Source organism: Lacerta agilis, chromosome 1, assembly GCF_009819535.1.
Source record: "Lacerta agilis isolate rLacAgi1 chromosome 1, rLacAgi1.pri, whole genome shotgun sequence".
NCBI lineage: Eukaryota > Metazoa > Chordata > Lepidosauria > Squamata > Lacertidae > Lacerta > Lacerta agilis.
In genome coordinates this window covers 94,546,695-94,573,350 of record NC_046312.1, presented here as the reverse complement: position 1 = coordinate 94,573,350, position 26,656 = coordinate 94,546,695, and the positions used below count along the sequence as shown (strand labels likewise).

Here is a 26,656-nt window from a genome sequence, read left to right as displayed (position 1 = left end):
CGTAAAACAGTGGCATGGCCTCAAACCTTGACATTTAGCATTCCTTTACAAGAACAGAACACATACATCCAATGCATTAAAATAACCCTTTATTTTTCTAACAGTATATAAACGAACAGCATGACTCTAAGAGTTGAAAGCCAGTGGTACAGGGGGTTCGAGTACAATTCATCCTATGGCAAAAATGCTGTTGGTATATTCACTATAGTAAATTACCACTTTTTAATAACACTTTTGATGGATGGTAGTTTAAATTTTTGGTCCATCTGTTCTTTAGTAATATATACACAGCAATTTAAACCCACAAATGAGTTTCATTTTATTATGTGTAGACTACATACCGCTTTAAACATAGTTTATATCCCATTGATGGTGGCATTACACATTTGATGGTCAGGTTTGTCTAGATGAGCAAAGTAAACTTTCACACGAGGCTGTAGAATTCTACAAGTATCACCATATTTGCTTTTATGCTTAATGTAGAGTTTTGATATTTTCATTATCACTGTAAACGAATGGATTGCTCCCCAGCAATCCCATTCCCAGCATCCCTCCGAAGCCCTTTAACACATATACGCAGATGGAGTTTTCCAAATAAAAGTTTACTCTAAAGTTCTACCTGCATCTTATGAGACAGTTGTTTGGCATTAAGCATTGCTCCTCAGTGACTAGTCTGAGTATTTTATTACTGATTACTAAATTTAATGAAAGGATTATCCTCAGCTCTAGAGTACTGGACATGGAAAGACCATTTGAATCACCGGCAGAGATGTAGTGTCGGCAGACTACACAGTGACATCAGAAGAATGTTGTATCAGATGAAAAGGCACCAGCTAGTCGGAAGTCCTCTTTTGTAAGAACACTATACATGCGCTGAGGCAGAGGTTTGGAGTAAGGGGCAGGCCGTGGGACAGTTGTGCGCAAAATAACCTCACGCCCTGCAGGCAGGGGGAAGTCTCCAGCTACTCCACAACTGAAACGTTTCTCATCCAAAGAGCCAGACCTCTTAAGTTCTTCGTCAAGGGGCATCATTGTGGAAACCTAAAAAAAATACAGAAGCCTCACTATTGATGTGTTTTGTTTGCTTCATACTGGTAATCATTTTTAAAACAAAAGAACGGCAGGATAATTCAAAAATAAGGGCTACATAAACAGATAGTGAGTCTTGGCTTTGAAGAAGTTGCAATATGCAGGCACAGACGGATATGTAAGAAAAGAATGAATGAGTGTGACAATGAAAGCACCATTTGCAGTGGATTTCTAAAGTGAAGGAATGTAGGTTTTTAAGTTTGTGCTTCTACAACACAACTAATGCTGGTAAACAAGTATTAAACACACAGCCCTGGGGGCCGCACAATTGACAACACCACAGAGCACTCTCATGAAGTGGACCTTGAACTGCTTCAGACTGGTCTCCAAAACAGAAAACATGACATTTGTTAGTTAAAAGTCAAAACACTAATGTTGAGGTTCCAGCAGATTATGATTAAAATTAGACTACAAGAGCTTTGCTTTGAATTCTAGTGTTTGGGTCTGTATCTAAGGAAATCAGTGTTAATCAGGGCTTGATGTATTTTCACATGACATGACCACCTAACGAGTCGGACCATTCGCCCATCTTGCAGTGATCCTTTTTAGCCCTGCTACCTTAGTTTGATAAAGGGATATAACTGTTCCTGGGACCTTATACTAGCACAGCACTGTGCTATGACAACTCCCTGTTTCAGGGAGTCCTGCCACTCAAAACAGGATGAGAACTATTGTAGGTCACAAATGGCCTGTCTTTCTTAGCACCAAGGAAGTAATTTGTTACTAAATGAGTTAAATTTCTTTCATAAAGCATCTCTAAGGTAAAAAAAAAAACAAAAAACTTTCCTGCTAAGTGAGTAGAGTTAGTTTACAGCTGCTTCATAACTGAGAAGCATAAATCTGTTTATACAAGCATTTTATGAGGAAGTATTAATAAAGCAAGAGAAAGTATTAAAGCAGCAAAAACTAAACTGCTTTCTGCAATAAAAGTGGACAAATGTTCCTGCAACAGTTTGTGATGCTTAGTCCTTGCCAGCCAAAACACATGCACATCTGAAGAAGCCATAGGCAACAGCTAGATTACCAAACAAGGCATGGTTCTGTGAGGCCTTTAGACTTCAAATACCTTCCAGTTAGACATCCACTTAAGGCTTCAGTTTTTCAATCACAAGTTACTTCACAACCTGCTTTCAAAATGTCTGACTTCAGAAAATCTTCTTTGAAGTTGGTAAGATGAAGTTATTTAAATGGTTTGACTATGCAAGTGATCAGTAGGAGGCAAATCAAGCAACTGCACTATGCTTCTAGAGCATTCGTTTCTATGCACCTACATGAGGTTAGGCAGATGACTAGAAAATTAGGGAAAGATCTAGTTACCTCCTCAGAAGATTCAGTCAGCTGGATAAGGAAGAGAACCAGTGATAAAAGATAAAGAAAGGCAAGTCAGAGATGACTCACATGGGGTCAAGAGAGGTTTCATAACTGTCTGCTTTAAAAGGCAGAGTGCCCTCCAGGTATATGTTGTAGTCAATAGAGCTACTGTGATAAACACTCAGAACATGAAACAAACAGAACACACTGATGCAGAACTGGTACAGATAATATGGTAAATTTAAACAATATTCCAGTCTAATCAATCTCATTTTTACCCATTCAGCAGATGCAATTTTCCATACATGTCCTAATCTAGCAACTGATAGACAAAAGGAGTTCATTCATTTCAACAGAGGCAGTCACTACCCACTTAAATTCATCTGAAATGGATGCTTAATGCTGCCACAAAAATGAACAGGGCAGCCTACAGCTGCAGGAACTTTTGTGCATCAGAATACATGCAGGGATGTAAATCTCTAAAGTTGCCTTATTTTTAACATGCATTTTAAAGCTGCTAAGAAAAAAAAATCAGTCATTGGTTAAAATGAAATACTGGGATTAGGTTTTACCAGTTAATGACCTTGTAGAAATGAATTATTAGCAAGCATTATTTTTACTGATATTCGTGTTCTAAAAGAACAAGCAGAAGATCACTTCAGCAAGGGGCTTTCCCAATCCTACCCACAGCAGCCCCTACACTAGACATTTACTCAGACAGCATGGGACACAACCTTGTGTAATTAAGTGATAACTTCATCATGTTTTCACTATGAATGCAAAGTTGCATGGGTTTTTTTTTTCACCAGCACAGAAAGTCTGCACGGTTCCTACTCCAATCATATTCTTCCTTAAGTTCTTATCTTCTCACTTGCTATATTTCATCTACTGTGAGCAATTTCCCATATGCAACTGCTTCGTCATATTTCTCCTGTCACAGGAAATACAAAGGTTTATACATGCAATAGACCCTTCTCGCTACAGACGTCTGTGTTCCTACAAAGCCATTCCCTTGAAGGTGGAGGAACTCTCCAAAACGGCATGCAGTGTGTCGCAGGGCTGGAGGTAGGCTAGAGGAATGAGCAAGTGCACCCCAATGGAGTTGCCCAAGCAAGGGCTTCTTTGGGTTCAGAGTATAGAGTAAAAGTTCCTTAAATATGCCAACTAGTTCTCTGCAGCCACAAATTATTTGGTTGGTTGTTTCAAAGCATTCTGTAAACTTCAGCCTCTCACATCTGCAGCTCATGACCATGTGCAACCAACCCCTCTCCTTTCAGGCCTTCTCTTGCTCCTATTCCACTTCCAATCTTCCTCTCCTAGGCCCTTCAGTAACTTCCTAAAGTCTTCTGCCTACCCAACTCCTTCCTGAGACCACACCAGTAATCAATAGCAAAGGAATGAAAGATAAACATCCATTACAGCATTCCAGAAGCTGCTATTATATCACACAATGAAAAATTAGTCCGGGAAAACACTTACTGGTTAGCTGTTATGAAATGCAAAGTTCATTTTGTTCTGGCAACCTAAAAACTACTACTTTGTTCAATCAACGTGCATTAGTACAAATGGACCTTACGTACATAAATGCAAAACAAAACACCCACAATTGTTTCACAGAACTACCACCCTGGAAGGAACACATTGATCTATAATGTGTGCTTTGTTAAGTATTGCCCATTTTACATTTAGCTGAATATTTAATATAGCCATAGTCTTCTTATACAGGGAGGCACTTTCAAAGCCTGGCATCTTACATGGCCCACATTAGAGATGTTAAAAAATCCATCTTACCCGCTGTGAATTCACAAAAAGCTTGTGAATTATAGTACCAGCATGTCCTCTTCCAGCACCAATGACCGAGACTTCTGGCTGTTCCAGAAAAGAATTCACAAATCTGGTAGTAAAAGAGAAAAAAAGCAAAAAGTCAGCAAAATAAACTAGTTTTTCTGTTTTTAAAAAAGCAACCATATTTTTAAAAAATATTTTCAATATTGGTACCACAGCTGAGTGGTAGGAAGGAACTGAGCTCACACATAAAATTCCACGTATCTAGCTTAAGGCCAGTTTGTGCATGGATGTACACTGCATGTATTAATTTCCCTGCTCTGGATGACTGGCAATAGAATTAGTTATGCAAACCAAATACAATGTGTTGAGATTTCTGCCATAGTTCTGGAAATCATCCCGATGGACCAAGGTTTGATCTTTTATCTATGTTCCATTACCATACATAAAGTTATCCATAAATACTTAAGAATTTTTTCTTACTGGGAGCAGCCTGTTTCAAGATTGCCCATACTGCAGATATTATACAGAACTTTCATTTCAAGGGGAGAGGACCAAGGCAGTGGCAGAGAAATTAACAGTGCATAATACGACTATTAAGAGGAGTAAAATTAAAATGTAGCTTTGATCATACATGGTACCATCTTACCAGCTCGTGTTGCAGCAAAGTGGTCAAATTCTGCCACCCAAATACCACAACATGACTGGTCTCCAGCTTAACCCTTCCCCATTTTTTATTATTTGCTTGTAAATGCTTTCTAGACTAACTTTCCCCTGAATAGTGGGATAAAGTAGACACACAGCTTTTGTTTTGCCTTTATTTTTGTAAAGTTGTTACTCTTGTTTTTTTTGTATGGTTTGTCTAACATGTAACATAAAACTTGATTAAAAGTATTACAAGGAAATAAAATACTGTGATTGAGGGGGTATGAACATACTTGACGCTGCAGTGTCAAAAGTGCCAATCAGCCCCAGGAATAAGCACTTCCTGCAAAGTCCCTGCTCTCTCACCCACACATTCTTGCTGCCATCCTTCCCCATGATTAATAGTTATGTCAGCAAAACATTAGCCATGGTTCCTGCTCTTCAGAGAACACTCTTAACTTGAAACCAGATTGACTTTATAAGAATAACCATTTATGTTGGTGGCTGCTCTGGGTGGCATGTTTCCTTCTTCCAAAATACACACAGGTGTAAATAAACTTGCCATACTTATACTATCCAAACACCAGAATGCATGAAAAATGCAGCAGATAAGCCTGGAATGGCCGTGAGCTTTGAGGTAACAAACAAAGCAAGCAGAGGGGGTTATTATGAAACATGACTTGCACATGCTTATGAAACAAGGAATTCAAGATTACTCACTTTTCTAGATCTTTGCGTTCATCTTCCTGTTCACATTTCTCTACCCCAAATTTGGCTTTCAGTGACCTTGCCCGGGCAATAGTGGCTTCCACATTCAAAATCTGACTAATGATTTCCTGTGTAAGAGAGAAAGTATTTTCCATTTTGTTATATACCTTACTTTTAAAGACGTTTCTTCTCAAACTTAGTTAAGTAAACCCCTTACTTCTAATTTTTTGTCTTCTGGGTTTGGAAACCGGAGGACTTTACTAGAGTGGGTGATTATCTGCTTAATTATCTTCTTTACTGAAGAAATATCATCCACCGATTCTGTTGTTAAAACATGAAGTATATTGTAATAATAGTTCCACCTTAACACAAAGTATACTGCATTGTTTAACAAGTGTTATTTACCTTCTTCCTTTACCTTGAGTACAGCTGCATGGATGACACAAGGCAGAAGATGCCTTGCAAGATCTGCTGGTTTCTGGCCTGCTAAATAGTGCAGCACCTGAAGGTATGGTAAAAGGATTACATCATGCCAATAATGTTCTCATTAATATCTGATCATCTTGATTTTGCACAATGAATCTCACCATCTCTCCAGTATTTTAAAGTACACATATTATGGCAACTAGGGTACTAAAATAAAACTTCTACATTAATACTTCATGGCCTTCATAAAAATGTCCATAAATGCAGGGGAAACATTTCCAAAGACTTTCCTCTAGTACTTTAGACTAGAGAAACATTTGTTCTTTGGGGAACTACAAGTTCTGTGTCTATCACAGGAGAATTCGTATGATCTGAACATGACTGAACTCAACAAAAGCAATGGGCATTTAAATCACAACAGCAGAAACAAAACTCCACAGCTATGTATTTAATGCATCAACAAACAGCTTTTGGAAGCCACTAAGAGAACATCCCAATAAGTGATGCTATGGAGAGGTGCTTTCCACTGGTCAGGTGCAATTTTTGGATGACACATGTGTTGGGGAACAAAGTAGAGAATGCTGGAAGGAAAAGGGGAAAGTGTTTGGAACTGATAAAGGGCAGCAAGCAGACAGTTGAAAGGAAGCTCTACCACAATTACTGCTAAGTAAAAACTATGAGAGGCTTCATTCCCAAAGTGCTTACAATACCTAAGTGCTATTGATCTCCAAAGTAACTTCAAGTGCCTTTGCTGATTTTGTCTACATGTTTCCACAAACAAAATAACTGTCATTCCAGGGAATTATATTTCCTGAAGGAAACTGTATTATTCAGTCCAACCTTAAATGTGACCTGCATAGTCAGTTGGAGAGATTCAGGACAGCCAAGACACAAAGTTCCCATGGAAATGGGCAGTGTCTGTGCAGCCTGTCACAAGTCCTCTTACCTTCTCTGCCTCACGAGTGTCATCAAAAAGCCGTCTCTGCCTTCTTGCCGGAATCGGCTTTGCCGTCTCCCACGCTTCAACCCACATATTACTTGGAATCTTCATTCGAGCACTCAGTTCACCCCTGATGACTACATCCCCCTTTTCATCCACAATTTCCTCTTCAATGTAATCCCGAGGTGAATACCATCTCACAAAATCCTCCAGACAACAACCAGGGTTGGCAGCCTAGGATGCAGTGCGGGTGGAGAAAGCAAAACCAGAACATTTTTTTCCCCATATACTTTCCAAGTGACTTAGGGGCACCTACACTACTACATTTCAATACTTGCATTTTTTTAAAAAAAAGATACATATATACATCCTAAAATCAAAGTTGCCAATTTGTCATAAAAGTCAGACGTGAATTTTTATTATTCAGAATTCCCAGAGCAGCTTCACAAGATCCACTTCTGTTTGACTTTTGCAATGAGAGGGGAAATGTTATCTCTGGTGGCTTAGTAGCTAATCCCACTCTAATTTTTACACTGTGAATACAGAATGTAATTATATTGCAATAACTTAAGTGGCCCTACAAACTAAAACCCAAGTAAAAATACCTAAGAACAAAATGCATTATCACCACTTTCTTCTTTAAAATAGAAACAAGATAGGAAGGAACCCGCCCCTACCTCTGAATAGTCTGGAAACAAAGAATAGTTTGCATTGGTGAACAAACATTGGTGAACAAACATTTATTTACAACACTTTTATACCAACTGTCATTCTATTTAGAATTCCACCTACCATGATACCTATTTTGCAAATGATTGACACTGAGTCAAAATGACTGCATCATCAGAGACAAACACCAGGCAAATTAGAGCAATATAGAAATGAACATTTTTAACTACAGTGAAGGTGATAGTTATACAAAGAACAACCAAGTAAAATGGAAGGAAAGCAATGGTGAAAGAGGTTACTGGGGGAAATCCTGTAATTGTGCCCTTTTCGACTAACTGGAGTGTTTACACTAGTATATTCATCACTAAGATGGTCCCATGGAATATAGAATCATGCATCCACCTTGAAAGATTCCATATCAGAAAGCAAACAGGCGCTCTGCATGCGTGCTCGAAGATGAGCCCCTTCTGCTGATGTTCCCAGTTTAGCCAATACTTCAGACTGTTCTTCTAGAAGATCCTCAGTCATAGGAGCTGGTTCCTGAAAAGTAGAAAGAACAGGCATTTCTTACATGGGGAATTCCATTCACACTTGGTATCAACAGAACAACAATGCTTGTGGCTTTATCAATTCAAGTAGCTCTTTTTCAGAGTCCAATTCAGGAAAAGCTTTAATATGACTACAAACCAAGATGAAACCAGAGTTTGAAGGAGAAAAAGGATGGAGGCAGGACTACTCCAACCTAGATGTACCAATGGCCTGGCTTTAAAAGTCACCTTACTTTTGCAGGAGAAACTTGTCACCACTATGCAGGAGAAACAAAATCAACATAGTGGTGGCAGATTTCTTCCTATGCTGTAGCTTCCTCTAACAGGTATGACAAGTGAAACAAGTTAACAGAAATCAGAAAACCAGAAATAATTCCAAGTCTAACCTGTGTTACTGGAACATAGAGGGGGTCTCCAGGATGAAGCAAAGTCAAGTTGCCATGCTGATGTAAACGACCTTCTGGCTTTAACGCTTCTTTTGCAGCCCCTTTCTTCCCACTTTCTTGTCCATTTCCTTTAAGTTCCTCTGTGTCACTCAGGCATTCAAAAAATTCTTCTTCACTGTCACTCCAGGAATCCCAAGATTTTCCTACTTCTCCTTTTTCCTTATCACCCTCTTTTAAATAGTCTTTACCCACCAAGTCAATTGTTTTTCCAGTGTCTCCAGAAGAGCGATCAGAATTGTTTCCTTTTTTCCCCTCATCCCTTGCTTTCTTTCTTTCAATACAACAATTTAACATCTGGAAATGAAAGCACATTGAAAACTTATTATGACAGATATGCATACTCTTCCACAGTGGCAATATTTCCATTAAGCTGCATAATGCAACTTATGTAAGAACAGCTGAGATGGACACCTGCTCTTACACAACACCAAGACACTTCTGCTCACATGTCATCACCCACATACTCAGAGCAGACCCACTGAAATTCATTAACCCAAGTTAATATTGTCCAGTATTAAAGTGGTCCTACTCTTGAGCATGACCAACAATGAATACAACTCAACTCACTGATTATTTCTGTAACAATCTGATATGCTATCCAACTAATATGGTAATGGCAGGATACATTTTACACCTAACCATTTCTGCAACAATAAAAAGTACCAGATCCCATTTTATATTTTGTAAAGCATTAAAGATCATTATCTTGTATCCTAGATTGATAGATAACTTATTTTGCAGTAATTACCTGGAGTTTCTGGTGCAGTAAACAACATCTCAGATCTGGAGCGCCACTCGTTAACCTAATATGAAGTTACATCTGTATTATTATTACATAAAAACCATGTTGTAAACTAGTACTTGCAGCAAGATGTAAAGTCAAAAATGCAGTTTTCAGAAGGAGCAGCAGCAAGGTGTAGCAGATTTTAATGAGGACCTTAGGCCACAATCAAGCATATCTGCTTTAAGACCTGCTTGCAAATACACACAAGAATTCAAGGAAACAAACAATTATTTGACTTTTAGAAGACATCTGAAGGCAACCCTGTAAAGGGAAGTTTTTAATGTGTGGTGTTTTACTGTGGTTTTATAATTTGCTAGAAGCAGCCCAGAGTGGTTGGGACAACCCAGTCAGATGGGTGGCACTGGCAGATATATATATATATAAATACACACACACACACACACACACACACACACACCCCTTTATCAAGCACCTGCCCCTTATGATGAATTGCAACCTAGATGAACATGGACCCATCACAGTTATTTTTTAAAAAATAAACTTTTAATTCTCAAAAGCTAATACAAATAAAAACCAAAAATAAGTAATTACAAAATATCCAACTTTTTTTAATTAAGTAAATGAAATGAGAAGGATCCATCACAATTAACCAGTCTGACCTCCCTGATAGGGTTAATCTAGAATGTAATTCTGAGCTACATGGAGGAAGAATCAACAAAAATGCAAATAGTTCCCCACTATATTTTACACAATCAAGTTAACTGGCTGCAAAAAAGAATGCCTCTGAGATGCCAGGAAAATCTGGCTCTCTCATCCTGACAGTGGAAGTTCTAAATTACAACCTGTATTAATTAAACTGCAACTAAATGATGCTAATAAATACTAATATAATTCACCCTGGGATAAAGAAGTTGTTCTCCCATCTGTAGCGCATTTCCAAGACAAATTCCTGCCAGAGATGTGCAACTCCTTTGACACCACCATGGTAGAAGTTGATCATACAAAGACAAAGGGCCAGTTTGTAAGTTAAGCTGTCTGAAGGAGCAGATTTGAATTGGATGTAGATATTCTATACACAGGAAGAAGCAGGGCAAACAAGACAAAAAAGCATGAAAAAAATATTTTTGTGTTATTTAAAAAATAAGCAAATTATGTAATTTTCCTTAATTTATAATACCTGCAGAATTCATCTTATTTGATAACTGTGCTGCCCTTGAGAAAATGTTAATAATCTTTCTAAAACACAGGATATACACAACTCCAGTCTCTAAAATATAGTTAGAAACAAAGCTAATAAAAACAAAAGTTTGTATATGAAAACTCATCCTTTTATAACTAAAATTGACACATAACAAAAGCCCCCAAGCAGACCTTTGGGCTGTGTTTTTATTTTATTGAAAGTCATTCAGATTTGGTAAATAGATTCAGGTAGGTAGCATTGTTGGTCTGACACAGTCAAAATATATAAAAATAATAATAAATAGTCCAGTAGCACCTTAGAGACACTAAGTTTGTTCTGGGTATAAGCTTTCATGTGCATGCACATTTCTTCAGATACCCGATACCGTATCTGAAGAAGTGTGCATGCACACGAAAGCTTATACCAAAAACAAACTTAGTTGGTCTCTAAGGTGCTACTGGACTATTTATTATTATTTTTTATATATATTTAGATTTGGTAAATGTTAGTCATGTAAGCAATTTGAACTTACATAGTCTTCATTGTCTGTGGGTGGGAGGCATCCTGTTGAAGGACTAGTTCTGGCTTCAGATCCATCTGCTGATTTGTCAGCAGCATCAGGGAATAAGTACTTGAGGGGGAAAGTACATACTGTCAGTTTTCAAATATGTTGCCTTTGCCATTTTCCTCAGCTATTAAGTTCTGCAATAACTATCATATATCCTAGATACCATTTACTCCTATACAGAGGGAAGCAAGAACTTTATAAAATGATTTGTACCCCTGCAGTGTGCACTTCAGCTTGTGAACTGACACTGGGCAAAGAAACTCTTGGCTGCAGGAGAATGCAAATTTAAATATTATAAAGCAGGGGTGGCCAACTCCCAAGAGACTGTGATCTACACCCAGAGCTAAAAACTGGCAGTGATCTACCCCCTGTTTTGGTCAAAGTTGTTGAGGTATTTTTTGGGAGGAGGAAAGCCCAGTTTTTTAGGGGTTCAGGGAAAAATGTTGAGCTTTTCTTAGGGGACACAAACTTGCTGAGCTTCTTTGGGGGAGTCAGTGATCTACCAGTGATCTACCGCAGACGTCCAGTGATCTACCGGTGGATCATGATCTACCTGTTGGACGTGCCTGTTATAAAGCATCGTCATTAAATGCAACAGTACAGCTAGTTTACTTACCAAAAGAATAGTATTGAGGACGTCATTATTTAATGGTGATTCATCTACACCTCTGTGTTTGCGAATCTTTTTCTTTGCTGTGTGAACCATATTTGTCACAGACAGTTTATGGATCGGGACAGGTGCTGGTTCTGTGAGCTTTGACAATGCATGGCTTATGTCAGCATCTACAAAATATCAAGGCCACAGTTCCAATTATCAATTTATTTGTCTTTATTTGCATTTACATCATCATCAGTATCCTCTTTCAGTATGAAACAGCAAAACTACAAGGCTACTTTGCTAAATAAAAGTGTGCCACCTGCTGCCGAATCCAGAACTAGGCAATTCTGGATTTTTTATGTAACCGAGGCTACATATCCTCAAACATGCTGCTGCAAAGAAAACGAAAGGAGGGGGAGACAAGATGAGGGCTTAAACCTTATAAACCATTTATGCTGGTACCTTTGACACAGAGGCTTAAAATAGACAATGATGGAGGAGGAAGAGTAGGCCTATAAATGAAGAGCTCTGAGGAAAGGGTTTGTTTTTTTCACTGACATATTTTTAACCCAGCCCCTCACATGAGATGCTACCGTTAGTTCTATCAAGTCCCTCCTGCTACAGATAAAATTACAGCTGCTTTCATAGGCACAAAGGCTGTCAGGGAACTGCCCTCAGCCCCGGGGCTGGGGACGGAGGTGTACCGGGAGCCTCGGCACCTTCTGAGTAGTGAAACCTCTTCCAGTGGGCAGAGCGGCGCCTCCTCCGGTGGGGAGGAGCAAGCTGGAGGCAGCCAGGCAAGACAGGGGCTTGGAGATGCTGCGGAGACAGGGGAGGAGGCGTTTTGGGGTGCCGAAATTCTTATGCTGGGGTCACAGCCGGAAACCGGCACTCCTGAATTCTGCTAGCAACTGATACGGTAATGTTTTTCAGCACTCTGCACTGTAAATAGTTTGCACAATAAAACTGTTAAAAGACAGTTCGGACTCATGCCTGCTGACTCGTGAGCAACCCAACGCAGACCTGACAAAGGCAATGAAAATTAACTTGACTTTTTACCTTTTCCCTCTTCTTCAAATGCTGATCTTCCAAGAATCTCATCAGTCGATTCTTTCCGACGACACAGTTTGAAAAATTCAGTGACAAAATCACCTACCAAAGGAAATTCAAAAAAATATTTATGCAGTCAGATTTCTGAATATTAGTTTTTTTCCCCAAATCATACCTAAAGCACAGTCTAATACAGTCTAAATATATGTAATTTTAATAAGGAGGGAATGAGAAAAACCTTTTCTTTTTTACATAGCAATGTCACTGCATATAAGCACTGATCTCACAAGCAAGCCTGAAGGCACATAATGCAGCAACCTCGCCTGAACTTACTAGTGTTTCGATGCCTAGAGACAATGAATTTCATGCCTAAGCAGAGCTCCCACATAAGTGAATTTACAATTAAGAAAAATATATTTTTACAAGAACTTAGTGAAAACCAATTCATATCTTCCTGAAGTAATTTTAAAGAATAACAGAAAAAGATAAGCTCTGGATTGCTTACTTAACAAACACTGTGGGTTATCAGCTTTTCTGACCCTCACAGACCACTGAGGTGCTTGAACAGGATCCAAATCTCTTAAAAAAACAAAACAGAACAGGAATGTTTTTATTTGTTCACTCATCAAATCATAAATACCATTGAAGAAAGCAACCTCAGAATGTGCATGTCAATCCTCACCATATTATTGCAGAATATCTTTAATGCACTTGTCAGTCACTTACTTTTGTTATTTTCATCAGCTATTTTTGTTATTTTCATCAGCTATGATTACAAATGGATTTTTCTGTAAATCTCGATTTTGAGTTTTTCCATACAGATTTCTTTCTAATTCCCATCTCACTCCTTGATCATGATGTGAAACAAACGGGTTTTTTACCATTTCCACTAAAAACACTGACAATTCTCACATATTATGCACTATTCTTGCAGACTATTACACGCAGCATATTGCCCCAAAGTAACCAGATGCATACAGTAATTCATATAATTGTATGAAATCATGTATTAATACTTTAAAAATCATGTTGCAGGTGGTGCTTGAATCTTTTTAAAGTATTATACACATAACATGTATGTATTATGTATGTAACATATGCTTTTTGCATTGGTCACACTTTAAGAAACAAACAAACCTGACAATGCTTGAATGGCTTGCACCAAAGCAGGTGCTCAAAGCACAGGTGGTCTAATGCAGGCAAGGCTCGATTGGGCTGGAGCTGCCATATTCAATGTATACATCCATTTAAAACTGATGGCTTCTCTATCTCCATCTATGACTGATTTTCCCAAGGGCATTCTGTGCCTTTTTACATAAGGCTGCCAGCATGACTCAATAGTTCTTCCTCATATCTAACTTTATTGTGTAGTGGCCTTCTTATACATCTGGGCTTTCAATGGGTTTTATTAGTGTCTTCCTGATGGCTCTCTCACCATACAGCAATCATGTAAGTAAATCATACTGTAGATCCAAGACTTCTATAACACTAAACTGACACAATTGTCCCCAAGTGCTCCAATCATTAGAATAGCAAAAAGAACCACAAATGCAGGAAGAAGAAAATACATCACAGATAAATAGAAATAACACAAATTTTAAAAATCACAGGCGTCCAATTAAAATAGTTTGACTCAACTATTCTAACAGCAAGACACTATGAAAAGTGTTGGAATTAAAATTAAAATGTTAGAACTTTGTTACATAGATAGTGCAGTGTCATGGTTAGAGTGTCGGACTAGGTCCTGAGAGAGCAAGATTCAAATCTCCACTCAGTCATGGAGCTCACTTGGTGACCTTGGGCCAGTCACCACCTCTCAGCCGAGCCTACCTCACAGGGTTTTTGTGAGAATAAAACACAATGGGAGGTGTGTACACCATCTTGAGCTCCTGGGAGTAAAGTTGGGATATAAATGTAATAAAAAGAATAATGGCCATAACAGCAGCTTATTTCTTTCTTTAATTGCCTCTTAGGTAGTAGCTGTATCAAGCATATGAGCAAAATTGTAATAATAATACTATTAATAACGTCAGCAAAATTGACTTTCATGCTACTGTGTTTGCTAAACCGATATTTAAGTATTTCTCAACTAGACCAGAATTCTAGATTATGTAGTGTTCTGAAAAATGAAGCTCAGATGTTTTGATTACAAAAAGAAAATGAAGTCAAAAATATACTTACGAATAAACATCATTGTCCACAATTATACCCTCTGTTAGATGAGGCCATGTAGTTGCTAAATGAAGTTCACTGAAAGTAAAAGTGGCACACTTGGAGTCAGAATTTGGAAACCGCCACACAACCATAGACTATAGTCACTACTTATAATGCATTGGCTTGGGTTGAACGTAACTCTAAACCGTGGTTTATTGAAGTATGGCTTAGAGCTGTACAAATCCAGTCCAGCAGCTTAGTTATGGTTTAAAAATGGTTTAAAATCACTCTTTAACTAGAGCTTGTAATTGACAACCCTCAGTTAATGTTAGCCATAGCTTAGCATTCTGTATGAACTGGAACATCCCCCTTAGTTACAGTTAAGAAGCTGTCAGTGCCCAAAAGTTAGAGCTGAAAGAGCAGTTCTTCCTGGCTTGTGTTTCTTTTAATGTGGAAGTACACAAAATAAACCAAGGTGTAAGCAATAATCCATCAGGTGCCACAAGTTTAACTACGATTAACATTAACCACAGGTTAATGTTATATGTGAATCTGGCCATTTTGCACACAAGTTTTAGTTTAATACTTATGTCAATTATGAATAGCACGTACGTCTTCTTTTATATATACAGGCGAGACCCAATCTTTTCCTGGTCATTGCTGCATAAAATTCACACATGTCCACAACATATATTTTATCTGAGTGCCTTCTGTCTATTTGCATGCAAATAGAATGTTTATTCAAAGAAACAGCCTTGAAAATTAGGACAGTCCACAAAGCAAATACTTTAGCTCATGGATAGCAATTGCATTTGAAGAGCTTTTGTCAATAGCATTATGCTATATCATGTCAGATTACATAAGCAACATTTCTTTTGAGTAAACTGTTGCAGATTTAGCTTCCCATCACAACAAGATCAGTTCCATTCAACTTTACAAACTGAATATTTGATTATCATACCTGATGGGATCCTCACAGGCACCAAATGGTAACTTTCCAAATTCTAGGCCTCCGACTTCACCTCCAACTAAAGCATCTATATCTATTGATGGAAAACATGTTTGATCATTACATCAGAATTAAGTAACAAAATTATGCACTGGGTGACATCTAATATGTACACCCAACTTTGCCACAGATTTCCAGTGATTATCAGTTCTCTTCTCTCTTTTCCAGTCCCCATATGCATCTACAAAGTATTATCCGGAGGTTCCCTCAACAAGCCAGATCAGATTTGAGGGGCACACAATGGAACCACAAGAGGAATGGCAAGGAAGGAGAAACCCTGTTGAACAAGTGGGTGCTTGTTCATGCTTCGGTGGAGCTCATCCAATATCCAAGTAAAATGGGTACAAAATTTTCTGTCATATACAATTTCCACAGAAACTCTTTTTTATGTAATGAAGTTTTCAGTTTCATTTTTAGACTTGGCAAAGATGTTGGTACAGTAGTTGATACTGTTACAAAGTGATACAAACTTGTGAAAGCTTAAACACTAATTTCCAACCAAGATGTCCAAGGACTGGCAGGTCATAAATTACATATTGAATGGCAAACATTTCTAGTTATTTATTCACTGTCAATTAGAGGGCTAAGCTTTATTGAAAAAACCAAAGGTGTCATGGACTTTGAAGACACTCAAACTTAGAACGCAAGGGAGAAACGTGCTAAGAGGAAGGGACGCTTGGCAAATCCACACCGTGATCAACTCCCGCCCGGGAACCAATGTCCCCACTGTGGAAGGGCGTGTGGGTCCAGAATTGGCCTCCACAGTCACATATGGACTCATTGTTAAAACCGTGTTTATGGAAGACAATCTTACTCGTCTACGAGTGATCGCCAAAGAAGATTGAGAAAACAAACAAACTTGGATTGTAAGGATAATAAAGAATGGCAACAAGTGTAATACATGTCTATAGTATACCACATACATTTCTTGGGAATAAAAAAAGACATTTGTCATGGTTTGCAGAAGAATTTTACAAAACCTTTTTGTCTGTGGACAGCTGTCATGCTATATCTAAAACTATTTAAAATACTCCTCCATTTCAAAAACGGTTTGCCACATAGCAAAAGGGCAGGGAAGGAAAGGTAACAAGTCACTGTTGTCAAAGAAAAAAGTCCATAGTTCCAGGGTTCTGTGCATCTCAGCCACTTTTCATAATAAATTCTACAGAACGTAACTGTAATATGCACAAGGAAGCATCATACCTGGTGGTTGTTGAGGCCAGAAATATTGCTGCCAGTCTTGAAGTACGTACGTAAGTCTAATACTTATATTGATGGGAGGTAATGGGGTTAAAGGGCAGCCCTAGGAGACATATGTAAAGAAATACAAAAAGTTAGGACCAAAACAGATATATCTAGATATCTGCTTTAATCTAAGCAATGTGTCAGAAAGTTTCTATGAGAGATAGATTTTCAATGTTATTAGGAATTTACCGAATTTTTCACTGCATAACACGTACTTCTTTCTTCCTCAAAAGTAAGAGGAAATATCTGTGCGTCTTATGGAGCGAATGGTGGTCCCTGGAGCCAAATTGCCCAGGGGCAAAAAGAGGATTGTGCTTTTTATTTTACAAAGAGAAAAGGGGGTATTGAAAGGACCGCGCTGAGCAGCAAGAGATCGGGAGAGAGATAAGAGTCCCCGGCTCCCTCTCAGCCCCGCCCCCTTGCCCAGGCCTCCATTGTTGAATGTGCTGCAGAGGGAGGTTGTTTGTTTCCCCAGTGACATGTGACTGGCTGATTAGATTATCTGTCTGGAAACTGTAGAAACGGCTCCCTTTCCTTAAGAAGCTGTAGAAATGTGAGTTAAACCCCATAAAAACGGGGCTTTTCCTCTTTGCTTTTCCCCCTTTGCAAAAGAAGCTTTGCTTTTCCCCCTTTGCAAAAAAGCTGCACAAATCTGAGCTGATCCTCAAAAAAAAGGGCTTTTCCCTTTGCAAAAAGCTGCAAAACGTTGAGCTGATCCTCAAAAAACCAAGGCTTTTAGAGGAGGAAAAGAAAAAATATTTTTTTCTTGTTTCCTCCTCTAAAAACGAGGTGCACCATATGGTCCGGTGCGCCCTATGGAGCAAAAAATACGGTACACCCCACCATTTTATCTGGTGGGAAGATCATTCATCACTATCCTTCCAAAACACCCCCAAGCTCAAAATAAATGGTTTACTATTAAAATGGGTGAGATATAATAAATGTACATGATTGCTGATCTGCTGAATGTATTCGGAAACTCAACAAGTTTTGGCTTCAGAAATATTGCTAGCAGCAGTAATATGGACACACAAATACTATAGTCACTTCTCTGTGCTTCATAGCAACCTACTTCTGAAGTTCACCTGAGTTCCAGATGTAGCTTGCAATTATGAAGAGGGTTGACTGCTGTTCAGAAAAGGAAAGATGCACTGCTCATGCAAATATCCCTCTGTGCTCCCTAGGAGCATGGGCTAAAGTGTCTGAAAATCAAAAGTAACAGCTGATAAAGACTGGTTCACCCATGTACTTATGTCCACTTGAGGACAGGTTTCTGAGTATGTGAAGTGACTTTGTTGAACAGTGTCCTATGATATGACATCAAATGATACCTGGTGATGTGAAAGTCCTCTCTTTGGTGTTAAATATGCTATGGCCCATTCACACATGCAAGTCAACATACCATGTGGCAACTATTGCATGGATCACAATGCAAATCTGAATCCCATATTAATTGTTTTACACATTTGTCATACAGAAAGGGCATAACTTTAAATACACTACAAAAAAGCACTGAAATATTTCATATTTCACAGGCATAATGAGACAGAATAAAAACTGATTAAGATAAGTACCAATAGCATTTACTAATGGAGATGACTCCATTAGTTTTCAATGGCACTGTTACTCACTGAAGAAGGAAAAGTCTAATATCAAAATAAGAACAGAGTCCGTCTTCCTGATTAAAATGAAATGATTGGCAGACATTTTCCATGAAGTCTTATCCACAGTAATTCTTTTCAAAAACCTAAAGGCTACACTGTGTTCATATGATATAATACAAACCAAAGCTTTTTCCTGTGGCTGTACCTGCCAAGTATCCATTAATCTGTCATAAGAAGATGTTTTAACCTGCACAACATATAGGTACAGAGGCAGGATTTTCAGAATTTGCCCACTTTTCTGAAGAAAACAATTCTTGGCGCATGCAAATGCTTACATGCACCCACACAAACTATACTTACAATCTTAGATTTGAAGATGTCCAATAATCCTGATAAGTGAGTATACTGATTAGGGACTTTGCGAAGATGAACCATTTCAAAATCTGTTCTAACTCCAGGACCTTGACACTCTCCGACATACATTCTTCGCCATTTGTGATGAATTTGTACAAATACTGGCACCTGGCTGCAAAATATTCAGAAGAGCTACAAACGTGTTTTAAGTAGTCTAGAGCCTAGGAAACACAGAGCTGTTGCCTTTACTATTCACTATCGCAAGTATCAATTCATTCTAAGCTTTTAACAAACCGCCCAAACTGTGCTTGAGATTTATTATTTTAGAACATATAGCCATATCAAACAACACAAAGTGTTAAACACACAAAGACTGTGTAACAGTCTATTCTGTGGAATGTACACATTTGCCCAGTTCACATGCAATCCATGGTTTCATGCTATGTGCATGAGATGAATGTGCATGATGTGGACCCTTACTTACCAGCCTGTGTTCCCCAACGCAATAGAAATTGAACTAAGAAGGAGGTTACATTTAGATTCACTAAGAACTGCATCATTATTTGCTGCTGGTGCAATGACTACAAATTCACGCAATCCATACCTAGAATAAAAACAATAATGTTTTCAGTTAATTACAGATTACAAATATTAAAGCCTATAATAAAATGCACATATATGTCTTTCAATGTTACTGAAGTGTGTAACATCTAATCTCTCTCAAACTGCTTAGTCTACATTCACTAAAAATATGTTTTGAGCAAACTAAGATTGAGGTTTGATGTAGTTTTGTTAATAATAAACACTGAGCCTATGTTAGAAGCATCAACCTTGTTCAGACATGATACTAAGCTAAGCTTTAGCATTATGTGAATAAACTTGAATGAGCACTGCTCTCACTTGTTCCCCACACTTCTCCTCCAACACAACTGCAAGGACTAAATTGGGATCTTTTGCTTCCAGTTTTGCAACTAAAGTTATGACTGAACCCTAAACTGCAGTTAACTGAAAAGTCCAAGCTTCATAAACTATGGTTTGAAGTCAGCTTGTTTAATTAAACTACAGTTAAGACTAAGTAAAATTTGATTTCAAGTGTAACACTAAACTGTATTTACTTAAAAATAAAAGTGAAAGCTTCCTTGTCAAGGTCACACCACAGGGATGCAAAGAGTTTGAGGTTCATCCAGGCTTCTTCACATATCACTATTCCGTGTACTAGTCAGTACATCATGAATTTTATATGCTGTGACTATAATGTAGCTATATGTAATGTAATGCTTTAAAATAGCAGACATACCATCTCACTAGACAATGAGCTCTGGGAGGAAAATCATTGTTCATGCACAGAAGGTCTTGCATAGCAACTGGAATAATATCTGTAAAACCATTCAGAATAATGAAAGAGTTCAGTCATAATACAAACTAAACATCTATGCATCAAATATGGTAATCAATTTAATTATTTCATAAAAGAGAAGATATAGCCAGTCTGGATCCAAGCCACAGAAGTAAATATTAAAAACAAGAATAAAATTACCAGATACATTTTTAAAGCTTCCATATGAGCTAAGAATAGAAAAACCGAACAGTCTGATTCAATCCATATTTACTCAAAAGTGTCACTGAGAAAAACTCCAAAATGTGCATATGTTATCATGAATGTGTCACAAAGTACACAAGTAATATTCCTTAAGTGGAGTATTGTTTTATCACACCTGCGAGACTTGAACAACAGGAACCAGTCAGTATTTAAAGTAACATTTAGCATCATTCCCTACAGCAGGAGTTAGCAAACTTATCTACCAGCAGGCCAGCTCACTGTTCCTCAAATCTTCTGGCGGGCCGGAACACACACACACACACACACACACACACACACACTGGCGGGGGGGGGGCCTTCTCTCTCTCCCCCAGCCCCTTCCCTCCCCGCTTTCCAGCGGTGGTTAGGAGCCGGTGGCGTTGGTGGTGCCTCTCGTTTCTGGGACAGCTTTCCCGGGTGCCAGGCACGGGGCCAGCAGGTACACCAAGCTCCAGCCGAAGCCCCGCGACGCACTCACCAGGCTCTCCCTCCATGGCAGCAACGCTGGCCAATCCGAAGCCTCGCCGCACTGAGGAAACCCGGCACAGCTTTGCAATGCCCAGCGTCGCCACCCGCCCAGAGGTGTCCACGGCTTCAGATTGGCTGCAGGAGCTTCCTGGAGCCAATCCGAAGCCGCCCGCACGCCCATCGGGGAAGTCAGTCGCCTCACTGGTTTAGTGCGGGGAGGCGGCAAGGTCCGGGGAGGCAGCAAGGTCCTAGGGCAGGGTCCTCAGGACGAGTTAAAGAGCCCCTCGGGCCTTATCCGGCTGGCGGACCTTAGTTTGCCAACCCCTGCCCTAGGGTATTTGAATTGTTTCCTCCTCGAACATTTGTTTTTTAAAAAAGTGATTTCAGAAATTTTTCATAAAATATTCTGTTCTTTATTAGAAGCAGTATTCATAGAAGGTAAGATCTTTTAATCTATCTCAACCAACTGGAAAGGAGGATTATATGCCCAAATTCAAATTGCATTATCCTATTATATCAACTTTAAAAAATAGTGAAAATTAGACCACTGATATCTACATGTTCTAACGAAAAAGTGACTAATTCAATAACACATTATTCATCACAATATTTATAGATTAGTAATAATAAGAGGCAGATGGGGCTCGTCAACCTGGGAAGGTAGCCCATCTAGGAGAAGCAAAACTCTGGACCTAAACCTCTGCTGCCTGGCAGGCTCTCTTCAGGAGAAGAAAAGGCTAAGTAAACCCTACACATATCTAGAGAAGAGTCGCTAAGACAATTGGATGGCACCTCGTACACCTCCTTCTGGCAATTCCTGCAGTGAAGAAGCCAAACATATTGCTCTTCTTTCCTTTGGACACATCAGTGAGGCCAAGAATAGGGTTTTGTCATCTGTGCAGCCCAGGACCTCCACACACAGTGCCCAGGCTTGCACCCTGGGGAGGTCACTTTGGTGCTGCTAAAACATCAATTTGATTTCACCCCTGGAGGTACACTCCATTATCTCTCTCTCTCTCTCTCTCTCTCTCTCTCTCTCAAGAGAGATGTATGCCAACAACAACATTCAGTATAATATAATGCCACAAAATAAAATAGTAAAGACTCAAAAATATTTGGGTGATGGAAAACGTAACTACCTTCTACTTGTTCCTCTTTTGCATCCTTGTCACTGGATTCTTGCACAAGATAATGATGTGTCACTGAGAATCGGAAATCAGCAAAAGCAATCTCATCGGATTTCTCCTCCCATGTTTCAGTGGTATATACACCCTGAATATCAAATAGGGCAGAAACATTAGTTATGTATGGGCAAAATTATTTGCAATATAACGTTACTACACATCTCTGAATGCAATTCCACTATTACAAATAGAAAGTGTTTTAAATAAGTTTCATATAAAGGAATTCTGCAAGGTTTTACTTATATATAAAGCCCTGAATAATTTGGGACCAGGATACCTAGCAGACCACCTTTTATAGGCCGAATTAATTTTTATGATAATCAAAGGAGCCTCTGCTGGAAACACTGCAACCAGCAGGAGGTCATCCAGAAACCTCTTTCAGAAATAAGCCTTTTCGGTTGTAGCACCAATCCTCTAGTCTGGATGCTTGAAATGTCTCCTATAAACTGAGCTTTTTACACAGGATCATTTAGATGTTTGCAAGTATTATCCCACTTAGCTGCTGATTTGATGTTTTAAGTTGGAGGTTTATATTTATTGTATCCTGATCTTTATTTGTACTTTGTTGTATTTTGATATTATAAGTTTGTAAACTGCTGAAGGAATTCTGCCAAAATTGTTAAGTTTCTTAATAAGCATGTCATAGAATGGGACTTAAGGTTTATATTTTCACCAAACAATTAAAAAGGCAATCTTACCTTTTCCAAAACTTTGCCTGAAGAAATGCCAATAAGTTTCCAGTCGTTCAAAACTTCCTCAACTCTGGAAATAAATCTAACAAGGAAAGTTATGGTATGGAACCACGTCATGCAATGCTTATATTATAACTCATAGCCATAAAAATGAATGTTAAAACATAAGGGCCTTAAAACTTATCATGGCTGATTAAAATGTCATACTATTAGCACAATTTAACAGTGGTAGCTTTATGCTACAATCTTATATCTACTTACCTGCAAGTAAGTACAATTAATTTAATAGGACTTACTTCTGAGTAGACATTATAGGATTGTGCTGTGAATCAACAGAATTAATCAAGCTCCACACATCAAAGAGAAAACTCCTTCACACACTTAATTAATTAATTAAGCCGCTGGAAGATTGGTGCTATTCGATCTGCTGCATCTATTTGTGTGTTATGTTCAGAGCTGTGGGCAGGATTACCTTCACTCCTAAATGCCCTTTGCGCACATTGGAGGCTGCTCCAATGATGTGCCCAGCCTCACTTCTTTTAAACTACCCTCTTCCTTTCCTTTCTGGCCCGCACCCCCCAATACATGGGTTGTCCATGCACACGCACACACACCCGTCTCAGAGTATTTTACTAGCAATGGAAGTAGTTTACATTTTCTTTTACTTTCTTATATAGGTTTGCCTACATCAATACTTTTTGGTTTAATAAGTCTCTGAGCTAAGTCTGCCTGGAATCTACCTGAAGCACAGTCACACCCAGCACAACCCACAGCTTCCAACACAAATGATCTTGATCAGATGGTCAGGGCCAACAGGATCAAAAGCTGCTGAGAGATCAACCACCATGCCATCAACCCCTTTATATTTTGGGTTTTTCGTGGGGGGGAGGTTAAGTTATGCAGTTACCCATTCACCCAGCATGAACCATTTTCTGGCGTAGCTCACTTGCCATAGAAACAAGTAGCAGACAGGAAGGCTGGTTAAAAGAATAAAACCACATTGCCAGGCAAACTTGTTTTTCAGTCCATCTGTGGAACAGATTTGACAACATTCCTGGGGCGGGGGCAGGCTGCAGAAGAGCCCTTTCTGGCAACACGGAAGATTATTATTGGGGGATGGGGGGGGTTACCGACCCAGCAACTACCTTTCAGGTGCATTCTCCCTCTCCCCAATTCTCAAGAGGTCCCCCACCCCGAAAACAAGAGGGGGCTCCCTCCAGGTGTTTTCACTGGGAGTCTCCCCCTGCCTCTTCTTCTTCCCAAATTCTTCCAGAGCAGCTGGACCTTGCAGCCAGCTTGTCGCCAGGTCATCCGAGAGGCAAGAAGCGGAGACAGAGAGGCAGGCAGGCAGGCAGACACACACACACACAACACACACACCCTTCTTCTCTATTGCCAAACACACAACCCCAACGCAGCTCTGCAAAGGGCAAAGTAGGAAACGGGACGGGAAGATACAACTCGAGAAAGAAAGGAGGCAGTTCATTTAAAAAGGGGGGGGGGGGGGACCGGCAGCGAAGGAGGGTCCGCGAAGGAGGAGGAGACGGCCCCGCCGCGAAGAGATACCTACCTCTCCCACTCGGAGGCGGTGGTGAAATCGGTGATTTCGAACACTTCGGACTCCGGCTGCAGGGGGGAAAGAAAACGAGTGAGGCGCTGAAGGGTTGGTGTGGACGGGGCAGGGTGAAGAGGGCCGACCTACGGAGCGTCACCCCCCCTCTTTGCTTAGCCCAGTGAGTGAGGCGGCGGTAGGGGGTGGGGAGGGCGCTCCGAAGGAAAGCTCACCTCACTGTCGGCCGCCATCTTGAGCCAGCCACCGGCCTGCAGGACGGCGCAGCTTCCTGAAAGGGCTGACGGGAGCGAGGAGGAGGCACAATAACAACACACGCACGCGCACACGGGGGGGGGGACGGAGGGGGCGAGGCGAGGCTCCCGAGTGGGCGGAGCTTGCGCGGTGTGACTTGTCAGGAGGGCCAGCAGCGAGTGGGGTATCCCGAGCGGGGTCTCTTGTCAAAAGATAAATGAAAAAGGGAGAGGGATATCTTGCCTAAGGAAAGATATCGCGTTCTCCCCCCTCGCTGTGGTTCGCCACACCGACTTCAAAGCCCAAGCGCCCTGTTGTTGTTGTGGTTGTGGTTCTGGGTCTCCTGAATTTCTCCTGACGTGTTAAGATTTTTACGCTGAAGGTTTCATTCTGGCTTGGTTTGTTTTGGTTTTGCTACTGAGAACCATTTTGTCATGGTATTATTATTATTATTATTATTATTATTATTATATCAGTATTATCATCATGTGGGTGCACGCAGATATTATGAAGTGCAGCCGAAGCCCTGGTTAATAATAATAATAAATCAGGGATTTGGTCATAAAGCCAGGTTTTGTTGTTGTTGTTGTTCAGTCGTTCAGTCGTGTCCGACTCTTCGTGACCCCATGGACCAGACCACGCCAGGCACGCCTATCCTTCACTGCCTCCCGCAGTTTGGCCAGACTCACGTTAGTAGCTTCGAGAACACTGTCCAACCATCTCATCCTCTGTCATCCCCTTCTCCTTGTGCCCTCCATCTTTCCCAACATCAGGGTCTTTTCTAGGGAGTCTTCTCTTCTCATGAGGTGGCCAAAGTACTGGAGCCTCAACTTCAGGATCTGCCCTTCTAGTGAGCACTCAGGGCCGATTTCCTTGAGAATGGATAGGTTTGATCTTCTTGCAGTCCATGGGACTCTCAAGAGTCTCCTCCAGCACCATAATTCAAAAGCATCAATTCTTCGGCGATCAGCCTTCTTGATGGTCCAGCTCTCACTTCCGTACATTACTACTGGGAAAACCATAGCTTTAACTATACGGACCTTTGTTGGCAAGGTGATGTCTTTGCTTTTTAAGATGCTGTCTAGGTTTGTCATTGCTTTTCTCCCAAGAAGCAGGCGTCTTCTAATTTTGTGACTGCTGTCACCATCTGCAGTGATCATGGAACCCAAGAAAGTGAAATCTCTCACTGCCTCCATTTCTTCCCCTTCTATTTGCCAGGAGGTGATGGGACCAGTGGCCATGATCTTAGTTTTTTTGATGTTGAGCTTCAGACCATATTTTGCGCTCTCCTCTTTTACCCTCATTAAAAGGTTCTTCAATTCCTCCTCACTTTCTGCCATCAAGGTTGTATCATCAGCATATCTGAGGTTGTTGATATTTTTTCCGGCAATCTTAATTCCGGTTTGGGATTCATCCAGCCCAGCCTTTCGCATGATGAATTCTGCATATAAGTTAAATAAGCAGGGAGACAATATACAGCCTTGTCGTACTCCTTTCCCCATTTTGAACCAATCAGTTATTCCATATCCAGTTCTAACTGTAGCTTCTTGTCCCACATACAGATTTCTCAGGAGACGGATGAGGTGATCAGGCACTCCCATTTCTTTAAGAACTTTCCATAGTTTGCTGTGGTCGACACAGTCAAATGCTTTTGCGTAGTCAATGAAGCAGAAGTAGATGTTTTTCTGGAACTCTCTAGCTTTCTCCATAATCCAGCGCATGTTTGCAATTTGGTCTCTGGTTCCTCTGCCCCTTCGAAATCCAGCTTGCACTTCTGGGAGTTCTCGGTCCACGTACTGCTTAAGCCTGCCTTGTAGAATTTTAAGCATAACCTTGCTAGCGTGTGAAATGAGGT

General features: G+C 40.0%; 1 protein-coding gene across 4 annotated transcripts; it reads right to left on the bottom strand.

Moving 5' to 3' along the window:
• Window positions 1–67: 67 nt before the first annotated feature.
• Window positions 68–24,897, bottom strand: RAB3GAP1 (RAB3 GTPase activating protein catalytic subunit 1). Of its 4 annotated transcripts, XM_033163909.1 has the most exons (25): window positions 24,783–24,897; window positions 24,568–24,623; window positions 23,004–23,079; window positions 22,261–22,393; window positions 20,372–20,450; window positions 19,559–19,678; window positions 19,081–19,246; window positions 17,075–17,174; window positions 15,824–15,905; window positions 14,890–14,958; window positions 13,214–13,287; window positions 12,718–12,810; window positions 11,677–11,843; window positions 11,025–11,123; window positions 10,209–10,381; window positions 9,316–9,370; window positions 8,508–8,861; window positions 7,976–8,113; window positions 6,911–7,138; window positions 5,944–6,040; window positions 5,756–5,859; window positions 5,551–5,666; window positions 4,192–4,294; window positions 2,407–2,427; window positions 68–1,041 (listed from the first exon to the last, which is right to left on the bottom strand). In XM_033163909.1, the coding sequence occupies exons 1-25, from the start codon at window positions 24,798–24,800 to the stop codon at window positions 799–801; spliced, it is 2,964 nt and encodes a 987-aa protein (XP_033019800.1). In that variant the 5' UTR covers window positions 24,801–24,897; the 3' UTR covers window positions 68–798. The 4 variants fall into 4 exon arrangements, 3 of the variants coding, with proteins under 3 accessions (XP_033019800.1, XP_033019809.1, XP_033019819.1); XM_033163918.1 differs by lacking the exon at window positions 2,407–2,427; XR_004427548.1 differs by lacking the exons at window positions 68–1,041; window positions 2,407–2,427; window positions 4,192–4,294 and having other exon boundaries at window positions 5,957–6,040.
• Window positions 24,898–26,656: the final 1,759 nt, after the last annotated feature.